Source organism: Poecilia latipinna, unplaced genomic scaffold, assembly GCF_001443285.1.
Source record: "Poecilia latipinna isolate Pla-1442-1.1 unplaced genomic scaffold, P_latipinna-1.0 Scaffold610, whole genome shotgun sequence".
NCBI lineage: Eukaryota > Metazoa > Chordata > Actinopteri > Cyprinodontiformes > Poeciliidae > Poecilia > Poecilia latipinna.
Genome location: NW_015113226.1, coordinates 248,947 through 266,526, shown reverse-complemented (window position 1 = coordinate 266,526; position 17,580 = coordinate 248,947). Strand labels below are relative to the sequence as shown.

The window sequence follows — 17,580 nt, the reverse complement described above, 5'->3', positions numbered from 1 at the left end:
GGACCTCAGGCCTTTTTTTTTTTTCCCTTACTTTTTTTCCCCAAAAAAGTTTTTTTTTTTTTTTTTTTTGCTTCGTCTCACCTGTCGCATCTGACACGGACCAGTATGTTCAGATGTCTGAACTAAAGAGACTGCAAGGAGTTAAGAGGAGCAGAGCTTGTCCAAAAGCAGCTGCTCTTCTGACAAATGTGTGATCTGTTTCTAAAGTAAAACATTTATATAGATTTAGGCATGAATACATGTAACCAAGATTCTCGATCCTGAAGGTGGATGATTGCACATATTTTCCCAGTAAAAAAAAAACAGCAACCACTAAATAACTACATTCTCTGAGGTCTCTAGGTGGGGTCCCCTGCATATCACTTCCCTTATTCATATCTTTTGCCATGCACTGTGCCAATGACAGCACATTGCATACTTTTATATAAAAAAACCACCCCTTGTAGATTTTTTTTGTTTGTTTTAACCTTTTGTTTATTTTTTCCTTTTCTCCTGTTTTTAACAGTCAGTTGGTGGATTTATTGAAATGTCTGCCTTTTCTGTTTGTATAAGTATAATGTTTGTTTCAAGGCAGAGAGAGATTTGTATTTTTAAGACCTAGAGAAGCTAGCAGAATTGCAGTTGAAAGCGTTCGGTCGGTTTCTTACGTTGTGTCACGTGTGACTGTTTTTTTGACAGCCCAGTATTTTAAAGCCAGGTTCGTATGGAAATGCCTTCACTCCACTTGCACTGCTGTTGGACTCGCCGTCGTTGCTTTCATCCGTCTGTCTATTCTTTTGGTGCACTCATCTGCTGTCCCAACACCCAGCGTACACGTCATCTCTGGCCACCAACCTCCATAGAGTTCAGTTTGACCTAAGCTGTTTACAGTCAATAGGTGCACACTTTTGCTGCCTCCAGCCTGCTCTACCTGATTTGTTTCTAAATTCTCCAGAAATGATTTGAAATGAGGCTTAAGATTTGATATTCACAAGATTTCAGATTATTTAACTGGACTGTTATTTGTCTGGCATTTCCCAGTTCATAGTTCTGAGTGGATTTTAATTTTCTTTTCCTCTCAAGCAGCATATGCAACTCTGCAAACGATTAAATATTGGCATCCGTAATGTTGCTGCACGTCGACGCTCTAGCAAATAATTAGGAGACACAGAGCGAATGACGGGAATTATATTTCCCAGAAACTTCACTTGGCTTTTCAGAACCGGGAAAGAATAGAAAACTGCTAAACTTTAACAAGTCGTGCCAAGTTAGATGTGTTGTTTCCTCTCTGCCGTGTGGTGTCCAGCACTAATTTTTATTCTTATCTCTTCCTGTGGAGGAAAAGATCTAAGTCAGAGTACACAGGGTTTGGAAAAGCATGAATTGGAGGACAAAATAACAGGACAACAGGAAGTGACACTCTCATTTCTTTAGATAGCCGGAGGCACAAATCGGTCACATGGATTTGTTTATTCTAGTCATCATGGTATGGCATTTTATAATCTAATAATACAGCAAACCTTAGCTTTCTCCTTGAAATACATTAAGGAGAGCAAAAGCTGGTGACAATATGTGATTTTAAAACGAAGGATTAAGTCGAATTTCCTCCACATGCACCGCTGTGGACAGAGATGCGATGTGTGCCGTGTGTTTGAGGCCACCACTCCCTTCACATGCTCTAACCTCTTACAAACCCAGCTCACTTCCATCACCCGAATACCCACCTTCATCATCATGGCTCAGCCTGCTCTGTTCTGCCAATTTTCCTGACCTCTTGTCAAAGAGACCTAATCAAGCATTGTTGAGCCATCCTCCCTCACTGTGCCTGATCCATCCGATACTAACTCAGCTGGAGTTTTGTTCACCTGTCCTCTACTCCCCCTCCCCAACCGCCCCACTGTATGTGTAAGACTCACAGTGCGCTTACTAACACCGACGACCCTTTTTGTTAAAAACAATTTAACAAAAAGCTGCATGCTTTTTTTTATTTTTATTTTTTTTAGTTTTATTCCTTTCCCTCACTTTCTGTTTGTGAAAGTCGACGTCAGTCTCTTTGTGATTATAAATATCCTTTCTGTTTGGTTTGTATGTTTTTTTTTTCTTTTTCTTTTTTTTGGATAGAATGCAGCACTCTGGTGAATGTTAGACAAGCTTGGAATAGTTATAATCACAACAGAAAACACTGCTTATAAAGAAATGTCATTGTTTCTTGTTTATATGTGCTTGAGGATGTACTGTAGTGTGTAGTGGTGGGATGGTCTTGCATTTCACTTTAATGTTTTTGTTACCTCGCTGACCAATACTAGTGAAATAACATGACTTGCTCAGTGGCCCCACAGTGTACTAGAAAATGCTCTTGTGCATGTTTTTGAATGCCTCTCAATCTCCTTTTGCTCATTATCAGTTGTCGGATCCAACCGAGATTGCTGATGCATATTATTGGAATCTTGAGCAGAAATGTGAAACTGTGTATGGGTTACAGCAGATCTCCAAATTGTTGCTCATTGTTGGTCTGAAAATGGCTGGAATCTGACAATTCATGATCTAAATGCAGGAGGCATCCAAAACCGTGCTCAACAGTCATTTTGGTATATCTAACGGGGTTCGAAGTACACTGTTGTCCTTTTCATCTGAACGCCCACAGAGCCCTTCACACATGCATAATCAGTCCACTCTGGGCCTTGTAATGGTAATCCAAGGCCCAAAAGCTCCACTTCTGTCTTTTTCTTTTGCTCTATTTTTGTGACAGCTGAATGTCTCATGGTGCTCCCCTTGTCATGGTTACGGAATCACAGCAAGCTTGGAGTTTCTGGTCTTCATTTTGTTATTGCTAGATTTCCATACCTGTTCCGTGTCGCTTTTCTTTGTGTACGAAGATCCTGCGCTGTAGTGTGTCATATATGTATGCGTGCGATACATATATTGCCCTCTCCTTCCTCCTCCTCCTTCTAACTTCTTACATAGTGGATGTTATTTGATGTGTTTATCTTGATAATAAATGATAGTTGTTTTTCTTTTTGCCTGAAAAACTTCCTTTGTTTTATCTTTTTTCTTTGAAAGTACACTCATGATGTAGGAGTAAACCCTGTAGGTTGCAGACCACACAGAGACTCATGCATTTACTTAACATAGAGGCAATCTTGCCATTCAACTCAAGTCTCCCAGCCTTTTTATCCCTCTCCCCAACTGCCCTAACACTCCTTGTGCTGGAGGACACTGATTGTTACACGCTGTAGGTGATGACAATAATGATAATGGTGATGGTGGTGGTGGTTGTGCTTATGATGATAGTGTGATTTGAGTGTTTTGTTTGTCTTGATGTTTTCATCCATGCCCACAGGGTATAGCTCCTCTTATTATTGGAATATTTTTGGTTTTTTTCTCCTCTCTTCTCTCTGCCAGGATAACATCGGGCACCGGCTGCTTCAGAAGCATGGATGGAAGTTGGGGCAAGGACTTGGCAAGGCCATGCAGGGTAAGGATTCACTCTAAAGCACACTCATGTTCTCAATTTGCTGGTGGCACTGAGCCACTATCTACTTTTGTTTTCTTTCTACTCACATTTTCATTTTTTTTTTTTTTGTTGTTGTTTTAAACGACACCCTCCCTGATTTATTTTTCTCTTCACACCCTTTCTTTGACCTCTTCCTTTTGCCCGATTCCGGATTGGAAAAATCGTGGCCAAAGCAAACATGATTCCAGTTGTTTTTGTCGCTCTCAAGTTTCCGTTCCCTTAAATTTGGAGATGGAAGAAAAGATTCATGGAGTCTATTAGTGGATTAAGTGTTAGAGAGTAATCCTTGGTGATTTTTATTTTATTTTATTGTAAACTGGTACGTTGACATCCAGTTTAACAAGACTAAAAGTTCAAAGTTCTCTCACATTTTTTGATTTTCTTCTTTTTAGAAAAATCTTTTTCACATATTTTGCTGAAACCACAAATGAGACGTCATCTTAGATGTTAGAGTTGGCATTTTTAACAGACATTTAATGTTGTTGCCATGTAAACTTTAGCTGTAGTGTCATTTTGGATTGCTTAATATAGAGCACATACAAAGGTATTTGAAGAATGAAGTAATTTTGTCCAACATAAACCATAAATGCGATTTAAGTGAAGATTAGATTTAAAATGCTTAAAAGTGAGGCTGTATCACACTGCCACTCAAATGTGTGCAATCCAGCTGGTTGTAGTGGTAACTGTATGTTAACATGCGCAAAACTAAAACCAATAATAATTTATGTTGTTAGTATTAATGTGACACAGCACATTAGGACCTTTTGTAGTTGTTTCATCTGCACTGAGCTGCACGTCCACCTTCACTATCAAACAACTTCAACTTCTGTAATACCTTATATTTTTATGCAATCAAAAGTAAATCTCCTGCATGCAGGTGAAACCATCAGAATCCCTTTATTCCAAGAAATAGACCAAAAAAGTAAGAACTTCCTTGTTTCTAACCTATACCTCTGTAGTATTGGACATTTTGTAGGTTTCTCATAGCCTGTTTTTGTACCTTTGGTGGTTGGTTTTAATCTAAGTAAAACTATTCTCGCTTAATTATATGCATGCAGTTAACCATTTTAACTCGATATGCAAAGCAGCTTGTCACGTTTATTCTCTTTTATGCAGTCTAATCATACGCTGATGAAAGATGGAAACAGCATTTCAGTCATACATATTGCATTGGCAGTGTTTCTCCAACACCTGACACATAGGGTAAATTTTGAGATTTGTATGCCAAGTAAATTCTGAAATTCAAAGTTTTCATAAAATTGTTAAAAAAAAAGGTAACTTTCCCCGGGTAATTCTTAGCAGCCAGTTGATGCTCATTCCGAGAGTAAGGGCTGAAGATTAGGATGTTTGAATGTGTGGGTTGGTTTTGGCTATTTGATACTACATTATTAGCTCAGACCTGCTGTGTTCATAGGTTCAGAGGATAAGTAGCAGTGATCCAAAACCTTGGCATGTTTCACAAAGCCCCTCCTTGTTTTGTTGTTTAACTTCCATTTCTCAGTATCTTCCATTTTTTTCCAGAGTGCAACAGTTTTTTTTTTTTTTTTTTTTTAAAGAAATAATCACTGATCTTAGAAATTTACCTCAAAAGGATTCAGCTTGGCACCGTACCCAAATGCCAATCATCCATCTTAATGCCTAATTGGGCCTCTATTTTTTTTGTTGTTGTTTTTTTTATCTTATCTACCCTCTCCACTACATCTGGTTTTATTCCAAATCATTGGTCTTTTCTCAGCCATCCATCATAATTTGTTGCAAAATTTCAACTTTTGTTCTCCCTAAAATGTCCACCAGCAACATCTGGTCTAAATGTTTGATTAGAAACCCAGCTCACACTGTCAGAAAAAAATCCCACATGAGCTCAAAATATTGCCACATTAAAACAGTTCAGAAGAATATCCTCCACAGAGAAGTTTACTGGTTTAAATGAACTAATTGTTTGATATTGTGAGACATTATTTGCTGGTTCTACAGCCTGTTATTGTCAGGTAAACATTTACCTAAATGTTTGCTCAGAAAAAGTTGGTATTAGTCCAAAAAAAAGTGATTTTTATTTTTTACAAGCAGGAGTGTGTTTAAATCGAATGAAGACTGACATTGTAACTGAGATCTTCTCAAGACACCACAGGGAAGCCTATTGTCTGGTTGAGTGGGGTTGTTGTCTTGTTGCTGCCCAACTACTTTTTGTTGATGTACATATATAGCCTTAGTTTCTTGTGTCGTCTCAAAGGTATTTTCAGCATGACTGGGGCAAGTGAACGGATTAGACCTGGAAGCTGTTTCGTTCTGGGCAAGCTGACAAGTGCATTGAGGCCAACAGCACAGCAGAGAGAGGGGAAAAAAATTCCATCCATGTTTATTTCCATCTGGCCTTGAAGAGCCGAGTAACAATATATTTGAAGTGATAAGATGAGCTTTGTGTGGAGGAGGGAACACATCGCAGGGGATGACTGTGCTCTTGTTTGTGCCTCTGGCAGAACTCACGTGGTTATGTAAGCATCCTACATTGTGGGCAGATGAGACTGCAGCAAATTGTGTCCAGTTGTTGTGTAGGAATTAGTGGCCCCGCTTAGAGACCGCTGTCCTCTCCAACTTGTGAGTAAGCTCCCATACTAATCACAGCATCGCATCTCATTGAAGTATGCTGGATAATCATGGTAATCTTCCACCTCTTTCCTGTCCTCCTTGCCAGAAGAGACAGTTGTTGACATTTGAAGTTAAAGCATTGTCCCCTCTTTACATTTTTTTCACTGTATTGACTTTGTTCTTGTTCTTCTTTTGTCCCTTTTTTGCCCCTTTTAGGTAAGGTTTGTTGGATCCCTTCTCTATGTCAGTATGCATGTGTGGGTGTGTTTTCTTTCTCCCACTCTGCAGTTGACCTAAGTGTAACACTCCTTTTACAGTGTATCATAGGCTAATGGCCTCGGTCAGCTTCTTCCTCTTTGCTTCATAATCACTAAACCTTTATTTCAATCTGCTTAAGAGAAAATGCTTCGATTTGTACCAACAATCAAGATCCATGTGAAATCAAGTTGGATTTAGGAACCCATGATTCATGATTCACATCCCCTAGAATCATCATCTCCACATATTTTTAGATTTTTGTTTTCCCCCCTCTTTGAGTTTCCGTGGCTGCTGTTAAAGTAATCTGATTGGCTGTAACCACGGCTCAGACTCTGAATGGCTTGCCGTGTAGAAAAGTTTCCCTCCTCTGCTTGTTTACCTGTTTCTACCTCTAAAACAGTGAAAGTCGTGTTTGTATGTGCGTGATCATTATGTGGGACTGAGATGTATGTGTGTCTGCTACTTACCGGGCAATAGAGTCGACTTACAGGGAAAACCTCTCCACCTTTTTACACTCCGAGTGTCTCTGTCCCCATGGTACAGACTTCCATCCTCCCCCCGTTTCTTTGCCCCTCCTGCACAGCATGTTTGTCCAGAGGTGCACTCCTGCTTGCCTCAATCTCTTATTTACCAGAGGCTTTAAGCAGTGTTGGAGGTAGGATGCAGAATCACAATATTCATTAAATAAAAACAATGTGAAGCTAAAAAAAACAAAAAACAAAAAAAACTGATCCATAGTTGTTGTTTTAGATCCTCCATTACACCTATGGCATTGCAGAAATGACTCTAAACACTGCTCAAAGCTTTGCTGGCTATTCTTTCAGGTACGTTCCTATGTTTTATGTTTTTATTTGTTTTGGGGTTAAGCACATCCCAGACTGAGCTTGCTGGCTGTAGACTAGCCAGGACGAAGGACCTTGAGGAGAGGTCCTTACTGGGCTGACGAGCGTAGGCAAAGCAAAAAGCTTAGAGGGGGAAAATTGTGGTCTTCCCTGGAAGCATTCATCATATTTTAAGACAGTTGATTTAGGCACGGGTCAGTTATTGTTATTAAGGTCAATGTTCTTAAGAGCAAGTTATAATTACTTTTCCTTCAGAGAGTTTTTGTTGTTTAAAGTCCTTACCAGAGAACGCCTCAGAAAATCTGATATAAATGGCCAAAATACCACAAAGACGAGCTGCATCTGGTCATTTATAAATTACAAGTGGAGACGGCAATGTCCTGCATAGCTGAGCTTTCAGAAATGAAGTCAGTGCAAAATGACAGGTGTGGTGAGACATTGACAACAGCACCTACGCATAAAATCTGTTGAAAATCTCTCCATACAATACTTTTTATAACAATGATGGTGGAGGAACAGGGTTTATACATCTGAGCCGAGGAGATGCTTGGAATTTAAGCTTTTACATTAAACTACCAGCTTGTCACACAAACTGTATTTTATCAGTGAATCATTTCCTCAAGCTAAAATAGCGGATCTGTGGCTACCTCACATGGCGAATCAGGGAGGAGCGACTTGAACCCTTAGAGCTTTAAGATTAAGAACCTGCATAAATGAATATAAACAGTATTTATTTTTTACTTAATACTTCTGTAGCACTTTTATATTAACTCTGTAGTTAGTTGTATGTAGTAAACCTACTACATCTGAAAGAGTTGGCTCACAACAGGCAAGCGTTTCCTTCAGAGATGCTTATTGTTCAAAAGGAGCCCTTATAGAAAACATTGTTCATGTTGTCAGAACTGGCACATGCTTGATTGAGACTAACCACTGCTGCCTTCCATCTCCCACATTCTGCTGCACACTGCTGAGCAGCTGGCTTTTGCACTTTTTCCCTTTGCTTACAAAAAAGAAAAATGAAGATGTATGAACATATTTTTAATCAACTAAAGTCAGTTATGATGTGAAACTATTCCGCTTATGTTTTAATAATTCTAATAAGAATAAACCTGACTGAGTGATTTCACCTGGCAGTGCTTGGAAATAATTTTTTTTCCACAACAGCAAGTTAGAAGCAGTATCTCTGTTAAGATTTCTGCAGACTGGCTGCCTGAGCTGATAGCCGAATGCATAAGGTAGTATATGCTTGTTGTATTCTGTTTCACTTATAGATGCAGCGATATTAAAAATTTGAGTCAATATCTAATATGAATATTGCTGTTATGGCAACTGGTGTGGTCACTCTGACATTGCTTCTCTGCTTCAGTTAAACACCCCACAGTCTTGCCCTGCTTCGCTGTCACTGTCATATGAGCAAACAAATACCACATTGCCAATTTTTTTTTTTAAACGGCTCATATTTATTTTATATATTTAAGTTAATACAGTTTTGCAGTGGAACAATTGTATTTTTCCCCAGCTTATCGTCTTGTGAGCATGTCCTTCTGGCCCGTGCCTAAATGTACTCAATACTTATTCTAAGTTGGGGGAGAGTCATCTGGTAATCTCTTTATAAAAGGGTAAATATGTCTTAATAGGCATACATAGGATACGTTGTTTGACGTACTGTAGCTGCTTTTTCCCTACAGGTTGTTGATGACCAGTAACATAGGACTTCCTATAAGCTGAACCAGAATCTACCAATTCTAGGTAGATTTTAGTGTTTTTCTGTGTTTTATGCTGCCTGGTTTTTGGTATGCATTACACCTCTCCATGTAATAAAAAATACAATTTTATTTTAAAGGCAACTTGTTGATCTGTAAAACGAATAAATGAAAGTTACTGGTCACAGCATTCAGTAGTGGAAAAGCTTAGGTTTAGGGGACGGTAGTCTGGTTTCTTCGGTTACATTCTCCGTCAAAATGCACAACAACATCACTTTAGGGGCCTGGGGACTTGGACAAGCGGTTTGAATTAGTGGTGAGAGGAGATTCCTGTAAGCACCTAGCCCTGAGTAAAGGGACGAGGTGGGTGGGGGTGGGCGGTGACACACGGAAGGCCCTCTGGTAATAAACGCCCTGAAGCCCCATTACCACACACCCAACCCCACCTGCCCTTCTCTGTGTGCCTCAATCTTCCTGCTTAACCAATTGGTGTTTCTTTTTTACAGCGATTTGATCCTGCCCATGTTGTGCTGATGGTAAACTTAGTGGTAAATGTTATTTTATCCCCCAATTGAATTGTTTTGTTTTTTTTGTTTGTTTTAATTCCTCCCATTATTTTCATTTTCCTCTCATCAGAGCACAAATAGGCTTTCAATTCTCTCTGTCCTAGTCCTCATTCTGCTGCTTGTATATTACCATGCATCTGTATTACTCTTAGAACATTGTCATTTTGTTTTCAGTTTTTTTTAACCTTGTGATTCACACCTTGTGATTTTAGCTGCACATTGTTTTTTGTCTGGTCCTTTTTGTTTTCCACTGGAATGGGGTAATGCTGGAGGTATTGTCACTGTGTAGAAGGACTGGTGATAGTTTGGGACGATTGTAATCGGTCATGAATCTTCAGTTCTGGGCCTTGCTTGTGACTCAGTTTGGACAGACCACTGCAGTGGCTGGCTAACAGACCAGACTTTTTTGTTTTTCCTTCACTGCTCTGATGCTGTTTGTGAAAGACTGTGAAACCACACATCTGTCAGTAGACTTGTGTTCTCAGTGTTACCCAAACAGCCGTTCCCTCTTAATTCCTCCATTTAAATAAGGCACCGAGAACCATGAGGTAAGAGGAAGATACTGGTATAAACCCGTCTAAACTAAGAGACACTGCAGTGGGACTGAAAGTCCAGGCAGGCAGAGACATGTTACAATGTCGATGCATCAGCGATTTCAGAACAAATAAGTCATTGGGCTGTTCTGACTTAATTACCTAAGGCAAGCGCAAGAATGATGCTTAATTACATCAAACGTCTCTTACCTTCCTCAGTTTAACAAGGAATCTACTTCCCTTTCATTTTAGAGGCATGCATTTCAATTTGGAACAAAGCCATCCAGGGTCATATTTTTAATAACCCCAATGGCATGCCTAGCAATCTGGAGGGGAAAGAAACAATTGTGAATATATTGGAAGGGGAAAAAAAAACTGAAACCAAACTGAATTAAAGTCGCCATCAGTAAGATTGGTTTTTGTATCTGGCTGGCATCAGGAGCAGCAGCAGACTAGTCCAAATTCTTTTTCTGCTTTTTCTTTTGAGATTCCCCTGTCTTTCTTTCTACCTATCTATCTTTCCTCCTCCTTCTCATCCCCTCATGTTTTACCAGGTAAGTATCCCCTTCCCTTGCACTGTCAACATGGCGACACCTGGCCTGTGACGTCACTCTGCTGTAGTTCAGTGCTTGTGTCTTTATTTTTATTTTTTTTTACATTCTCTCTGCTTTGTTTGGCTGATTATAAGTGGATTAAGCAATTTGTGTCAATCTCTAAAGTAGTTTTGATTTTTAAATATTTCATATCTATAATGTTTCATTCTGTTTTGGTTGTCTTTTGGTTTTATTTTTCTAAAGTTAATTTCCTTCTGTTCTAGCTCTTTTCACAGCTTACGTAGTAGTTTAACTTAAATGGATAGGAAATTAATATTTTGACGATGGAGAACAAAAAGCGGGCCTGGGAAAATCAAACTGCTTTGTACCTCATGACAGTAAAAAGTGTTTGCTACGGACAGTCCTGTTGATAGATGAAGCAATTGGCTTAATATTCTTAAGAGTTCCTCTCCCATGAAGGATTTACGGATGAAGGCTTCTGTTGCAATCTTGCCCAATGCCATATATGGGTACATCACTTCCTTATAAACTTTTCTTTCTGGTTTAACAAGACTTTAAGACAGGGAGGGGGGAGGAGGTGCCACTTCAGTGTAAATAAAGGCCGTGTCTTTATTTAATCCAACAGAAATTTATCAAAGCTACAAAGACTAATCCACCTACGGTGCCTACTATACAAACCAACAGCCACATTGAAACAATATAGGTCACGTTTGTTCAGGAGTTGGCTGTAGTAAGCTGTGAGAATGGCTGGTGTTTGGTTCACTGTAGCTTTCTGGTCTCTTTGCACTTTCAAGGCAAAAATTCTCTAACCCCAGCACCCTATGCTCTAAAAGCAGGCTGTCTTCGAGTTGGTGTTTGGTCTGCATCTCAAAAACTCAACTAGTCTTCTCTGTCTCTTTTGCCTCAGGACGCACCGACCCTGTACCCATTGTTCTTAAATATGATGTCATGGGGATGGGCCGAATGGAGATGGAGGTAAGATGCTGAAGTTGTCCATTTGACCCTGTTTAATGTTCATGTTTATACTTATAAGTTGTTGAGGGAAATTAATAATAACCATGACATCAGTGGTTAATGGTGTAAGATTGATTAGAATCTCATGTCCTGCTGTAGCTGATCCCAAACCAACATGCTGCTGTTGATTCTCATTCCAATCTGTGTTGAAAAAACTGAGAAACATCAGCTGCTTTGCTGTGAGCCATCTGAATAAACTAGGTCACTTGTTATTTTGTTCTGTCCTCAATTGCAAATCTCATTCTGACACCTAAATCTGAAGCATCAAATCCTTTTATATGACAAAAAAAAAAAAAAAAAAAAAAAAAAATCCCAATGAGCACCATGCACATATGAGCTAACATTGACTAAAGCTCAGCAGTCTTACAGAGTCCGGCAGATGCAAGAGGAGCTTGCATAAATAAATGAAATTATTATTAAATAATAATAAGTAAATTATTTTTCCAGATTTGTCAGTGCTAATTGCTTACTGTATTGCATGCCTCGTGTTATTTGTCCTCAGACATTCTTTTTGGAGATAAAAAAAACAAAAAAAAAAAAAAACAAGTCATCAAATTTATCTTTAAACACCAGGGTTGGGGGGGGGGAAACAAACAAAAAAAACGTTCTAGTGGCCTATTTCCGATCTTTAGTTTTGCTCAGTTTTGACCTACTGATGGTGATTTTGGCCCATTATTTGACTCCTTCAGTAAATATGTAGATGGTTGCATCCTTCTGTCTGCATCACCGGCATTTTTTAAATGTCACCTCCAACCCTGGGTTATGTTTGGCCGTTATTTCATCTGCATTTGCACAATTAAAGACAGACTTAAAATTTATTATGTCTTTCCTACATTAGAAATATAGAGAAGTCGGCATGTTTTGGAGACTACGCAGCAACGAAAATTAGCTCCATACCATTAGTCACTTGCATGACTTCGTCAAACTTATAAGATGGCAGACTACTGTTGACTCTCAGACTGTTTTCTGGAGATGCTGGAATCTCTGTGTTTGTCCTTTTAGCTGGACTATGCAGAGGATGCCACAGAGAAGCGGAGAGTGCTTGAAGTGGAAAAAGAGGATACAGAAGAGCTGCGGCAAAAATACAAGGTAAGGTCCTTTGTTTATTTTTATGATTTAACATTCATTAAAAAAGATGATCGCTTGTGTGTTTTCTGATCTTCTTGAAAGTGACAAGTGTTTCTTACCAAATTCAGGACCAGGTGGAAAAAGAGAAAGCTATCGCAAAAGCTCTGGAAGACCTGAGGGCAAATTTCTACTGCGAGCTTTGTGACAAGCAGTACACTAAACACCAGGAATTTGACAACCACATTAACTCGTACGACCATGCCCACAAACAGGTAAATTTTATTTTTTTTTACTCTGAAGCAAAACTGTTCATCAGTAAGATAAAGTAGCAGTTTTCAGGTGTTACTCAATACATCTCTTTAAATGTGATGGAAAGTGGATATACGTAACAGTTTGCTCTACTTTTATTACCATCTGATCATGACACAAACGTGAAAATACGACATAAAGAAAGAAAAAATCTGATCAGAGAAGATTCTCCAGTAAAGTTTAGCACATTCAGTTGCCACACATGTGAAAAGGAATGACTGAAACAATCTAATGCATGTCCTTTTTAATATGATGCAGAGGTTAAAAGAGCTGAAGCAGAGAGAGTTCGCTCGCAACGTGTCCTCCCGTTCTCGGAAAGACGGAAAGAAGCAAGAGAAGATGCTGCGTCGGCTGCATGAGTTGGCTGAGCAGAGGAAACAGGACAAACAGGACCGGTATGATCATATCACCACAGCGCCCCCTGCTGTCCTTGAGTCATTGAATCTGTGTTTCAAATGATTTTTATCTTGCTTTTTAGTACTCCTGGAAGTGGCCCCATGTTCAAAACAACCACAGTCGCTGTTGACGGGGAGAAAGAAGGAGATGGGGACGGCGTGCCATTTGAGAACCCCATTTTTACAGATTCCATCCTTGAGGGTTCACCATCAGAGAAAACTGGCCAATCTTCCCCGAAGCCCAGCCCAACTTTTAATTTTTCTCTGGGGAAGAACACATCCTCATCCTCATCCCCAACTCCTACCGGCTCATCTAAAGTCAGCGTATCATTCTCTTTTGCAAAGAAAGCCCCAGTCAAGCTGGAGACGGCAGCGGCTGTGTTTGCTGATCCTGGTGAGGAGGCTGTGGAGGAAGAGGAGAATCAGGAAGGGGAAAAGGCTGGAGGACAAGAGGAGACATCTGGGTGCAGCACAGAGAGTCCCAGAAGAGCACCTGAAGGAGATGAAGGAGGGGAGAAAGGTGGTGCAGCTGGGGCAGAAGATATCCAGCAGCCTGACGATGGTGGCTCCTTGGCCTCGACTTTAAACAAACTTAAGATGATGATGAAAAAGGATGAAGGATTTTCTGGACAAGAACCACAGTACTACCATTACGTCCCGCCAGCTCATTGTCGTGTAAAGCCCAACTTCCAGTTTTTGTTGTTCATGAAGGCTTCTGAGCAGTGCCAGAGCAAAGATGATGAGGATGAAGAGGAAGTGGAGGAAGTTCAAAAGGCTGAAGAAAGCTCTGATCACACAGAGTCCAAAGAAACTGAGTGTAAAACTGGACAAGAACAAGGTGAGGCTGTATCAGCAACTGAACCAGAACCACCTCCTTTATCGCCTAAAGTGAAGACGGAGGTCAATATCTCGTCTTGTGAGCAAGAGACAGTTTCAACTGCTCCCACTTCTCCTACTCAGAAAGCAGAGAACACACAGAGCACACTCGATACAAACACTGGTCCAAAAGTCCCAACCGGTCCCTTCTTCCCTGTCCTGAGCAAAGATGAAAGTACCACTTTGCAGTGGCCTACGGAGCTTCTTGAATTTACAAAAGCTCAACCTTCACTATCCTACAGCTGTAATCCTCTCTACTTTGACTTTAAGCTTTCAAGAAATAAAGGACTACGCGGTGGGAAATCAGCAAAGTCCCTCAAGCCTGGTGAAGAGGCTGATGACAAAGGACAAGTTGTAGCTGCTTCAACAGCTGAAGCCGCTGAAGCTGAACCTGACGCATGCACTGATAAAGAAACACCTGAGATGAAGGAAGATCCCAGCCAGCCAGGACCTGATGAGCAAAAACCCACGACTGCCAGTAGTGGCACGAAAAAGAAAAAGAAGAAAAAGAAGCATAAGAAATCGGGAAAACATTCAAAACGCAAAGGAAAAGAAAAAGATGCAGCTGGGGATGCTGAAGAGAATACGGAGGCAACGCAAGAAAAGCCTAAAAAGAAGAAGAAACACAAACGGAAAAAGAGCAAAAACAAAGCTCAAGATCAAGAAGAGGTGGCAGGTGATGACAAAGAAAAAGTTAAGCCAAAGTCAGAAGATAAAGCTGCTGGTTCCTCTGTTCAGTCCACAGCTGGAGGAACAACAGGAGCGGAGCCGGGTAAAAGGAAACGCGCTGCAAAGGAAGTGCCTTCTAAATCTGGGGCAGAACACGGAGGAAGTGGAAAAAATAACGACAAGAGCAACTCCTCAGAAGACCACGGTAACTCTAAAAGACAAAAAACGGACTCGAGCGGCTCGCAAAACGCGTCGTGTTCTACCTCTGCTCAGAAAAGTCCAGCTCACGGTAGGCCACCCAGCAGTGAGAGCGAGGAGGAAGGCGGCGCCAACACCCAGCATTCACGTCATCACAGGTCCAGCCCACGAGAGCAGCGGCGCCACCACAGCGAAGAGTCCAGACGGTCCCACAGCCGCTCATCAAGGCGGGGAGAACGACGCGGCAGCAGTCGGCGGCGCCATCGTGGCCAAGCCTCCCGCAGTCGCTCCTACTCCAGCAGTTCTGGGCGCTCCTCAGCGAGAAGTAGCGCCTACAGTCATCGCAGCCGCAGTTACTCCGACAGCTACAGCGACTACAGCACGGAAGGCCGCCGGCGGAGGCGCTCTAAACGTTCATCTGACTCCGAGTATGAGCGGCGGGGCAGTCGAGGTCGCAGGCGATCCAGAAGGCATCAGTACTCCTCTTCATCCTCGGACGATTCCCGCTCTCGTTCTCGCAGCTACAGCAGGAGGAAGCGGCACCGGCGGCACCACCACAGCAGCTCCAGAAGCTCCAGCAGCTGGAGCCGCAGCACCAGCACAAGATCCTGGAGACGCAGTTATAGCCGGAGCCGAAGCTCAGCGAGTCGCTCCTCCAGTTCCAACAAAGCCTCGCCTCACCGACGGAGCGCCAGGGGACGGGCGGACAGCGACACACATCGCAGAGACTTCAACCGCTCTCGGATCTATCGCTCGCAGTCTCCCCGCACGTCATCGCGAAGCCTCAACCGGAGCACCCACACATCCACTTCCCAGACTTTGAGGCCGGTCGGGTCTCGTGATGCAGGGGAACACAAGAACATGCTCACAGCGCGTCAACTGCTTGAGAGGGTTCAGTCCAAGAAAAGTTCAGAGGATTCTGCCTCCGGAACGAAATCTGGGATTAAGATTAAGGATCCACCACAGGGTTACTTTGGTCCTAAATTACCGCCAGCCCTGGGAAGCAAAGCCATGTTGCCCCTCTTTGGTAAGCTGCAAGCAGGGAAGAAACCGTTGATTCCCCTAACGAGACCCGATGAGGGAGAGAAATCAGGAACGGGGAAGGGTTCTGAAGCAGATGGAGAGGTTATCCTAGTAGAACCTATAAGGGAGTTCCCCCCTCCACCACCACCTCCAGCGCCACCAGTGCAGAAGGTCGAGGAGGTGCAGCAGAATACAGCGACACAGGAAGAGACACAGCAGCAGTCAGCTACAGAGGAGCAAGTACACCAAGAACCACAGCCACTGTTTGAACAAGATCCTTCCATGATTATGCCCCAGTATCAAGCAGAGCCAGGTCAAGACTCCTCCCAGAACCCCATGATGGAGTCCATCATGCCTGAAATGCAGCAACAGCAGCCGGTGCATGGTTACCCCGCTTACCACCCGTCCAGTCTGGAGGAGGATGGCATCGAGGCAGAGGAGGATGGCCTGGCGCCGTTGGAGAGTCAGCCAATCACGTTCACGCCAGAGGAGATGGAGAAGTACAGCAAGCTGCAACAGGCGGCGCAGCAACACATTCAGCAGCAGCTTCTGGCCAAGCAGGTCAAAGCCTTCCCCTCGGCTGCTGCCGCCGCGGCTGCTGCCGCAGCAGCTGCTAACTTAGCCCCGGCGCCCCCTCCACCAGCCCTGCAGCAGATCCACATTCAGCAGCCAACCGTCTCTGTCGCCTCCGGCACATCCATCACCACTGTCCAACACGCCATCCTGCAGCACCACGCAGCCACCGCTGCCGCGATGGGCATCCACCCCGCGCATGCCCACCATCCTCACCCTGCACATGCCCAGCTGGCACAGGTGCATCACATTCCCCAGCACCACCTTACTCCCATCTCCCTGTCCCCATTGGGCCCCTCTCTTGGTCATTCTTTGGGACACTCTCTGGGACATGCGGGGCTAATTCCTGCCCACCCAACAGCCTTCCTCTCTGGTCAGCCTATTCATATTATCCCTGCTTCTGCACTTCACCACACACCCTTGGCACTCCACCACGTCCCGCACACAGCCCTCTACCCAACACTATTCGCACATCGGCCGTCCCAGGCTGCTGCAGCGGCGGCTCTCCAGCTACACCCACTTCTGCACCCAATATTCTCAGGACAGGACCTCCAACACCCGCCTAACCACGGCTCTTGAGTGACGATGGATACAAAACAGGATGTAAACACTCGGAACGCTGACAGAGGGCTGTGACGATCTTGATTTAGGGATGGGGATGAAGTCTTTGCATCAGTGTATAGGAAGTCGGACGTTGTAAAACCACAGTTTTACACTCGGACTAAAGGGGTCATTACATATTGCAGCCTGTGTTGGTTAAAAACGGTGACACTAGCGTTTTTTTTTTATATTGGTTTGTTTGGATTTTTTATTTTCTTTTTCAGTGATGTGTCCTGTTTTAAAGGCAGGTTCATAGATGTAATGAGACATTCTGTTGAGATTGTCTTATAAACCAATTGGGTTTGCATTCCCAACCTCAC

The 17,580-nt window shown here is 42.5% G+C and overlaps 1 protein-coding gene across 1 annotated transcript in view; it reads left to right on the top strand.

Moving 5' to 3' along the window:
- gpatch8 (G patch domain containing 8) overlaps positions 1-17,579 on the top strand; it is a 26,640-nt gene extending 9,061 nt beyond the window's left edge. Inside the window, exons 3-8 of the mRNA XM_015042986.1 lie at positions 3,382-3,454; positions 11,443-11,510; positions 12,552-12,638; positions 12,746-12,889; positions 13,185-13,321; positions 13,405-17,579. Of these exons, the coding sequence (XP_014898472.1) occupies positions 3,382-3,454; positions 11,443-11,510; positions 12,552-12,638; positions 12,746-12,889; positions 13,185-13,321; positions 13,405-17,239 (4,344 nt within the window). The 3' untranslated portion in view covers positions 17,240-17,579. The remainder of the gene's footprint in view (positions 1-3,381; positions 3,455-11,442; positions 11,511-12,551; positions 12,639-12,745; positions 12,890-13,184; positions 13,322-13,404) is intronic.
- Position 17,580: the final 1 nt, after the last annotated feature.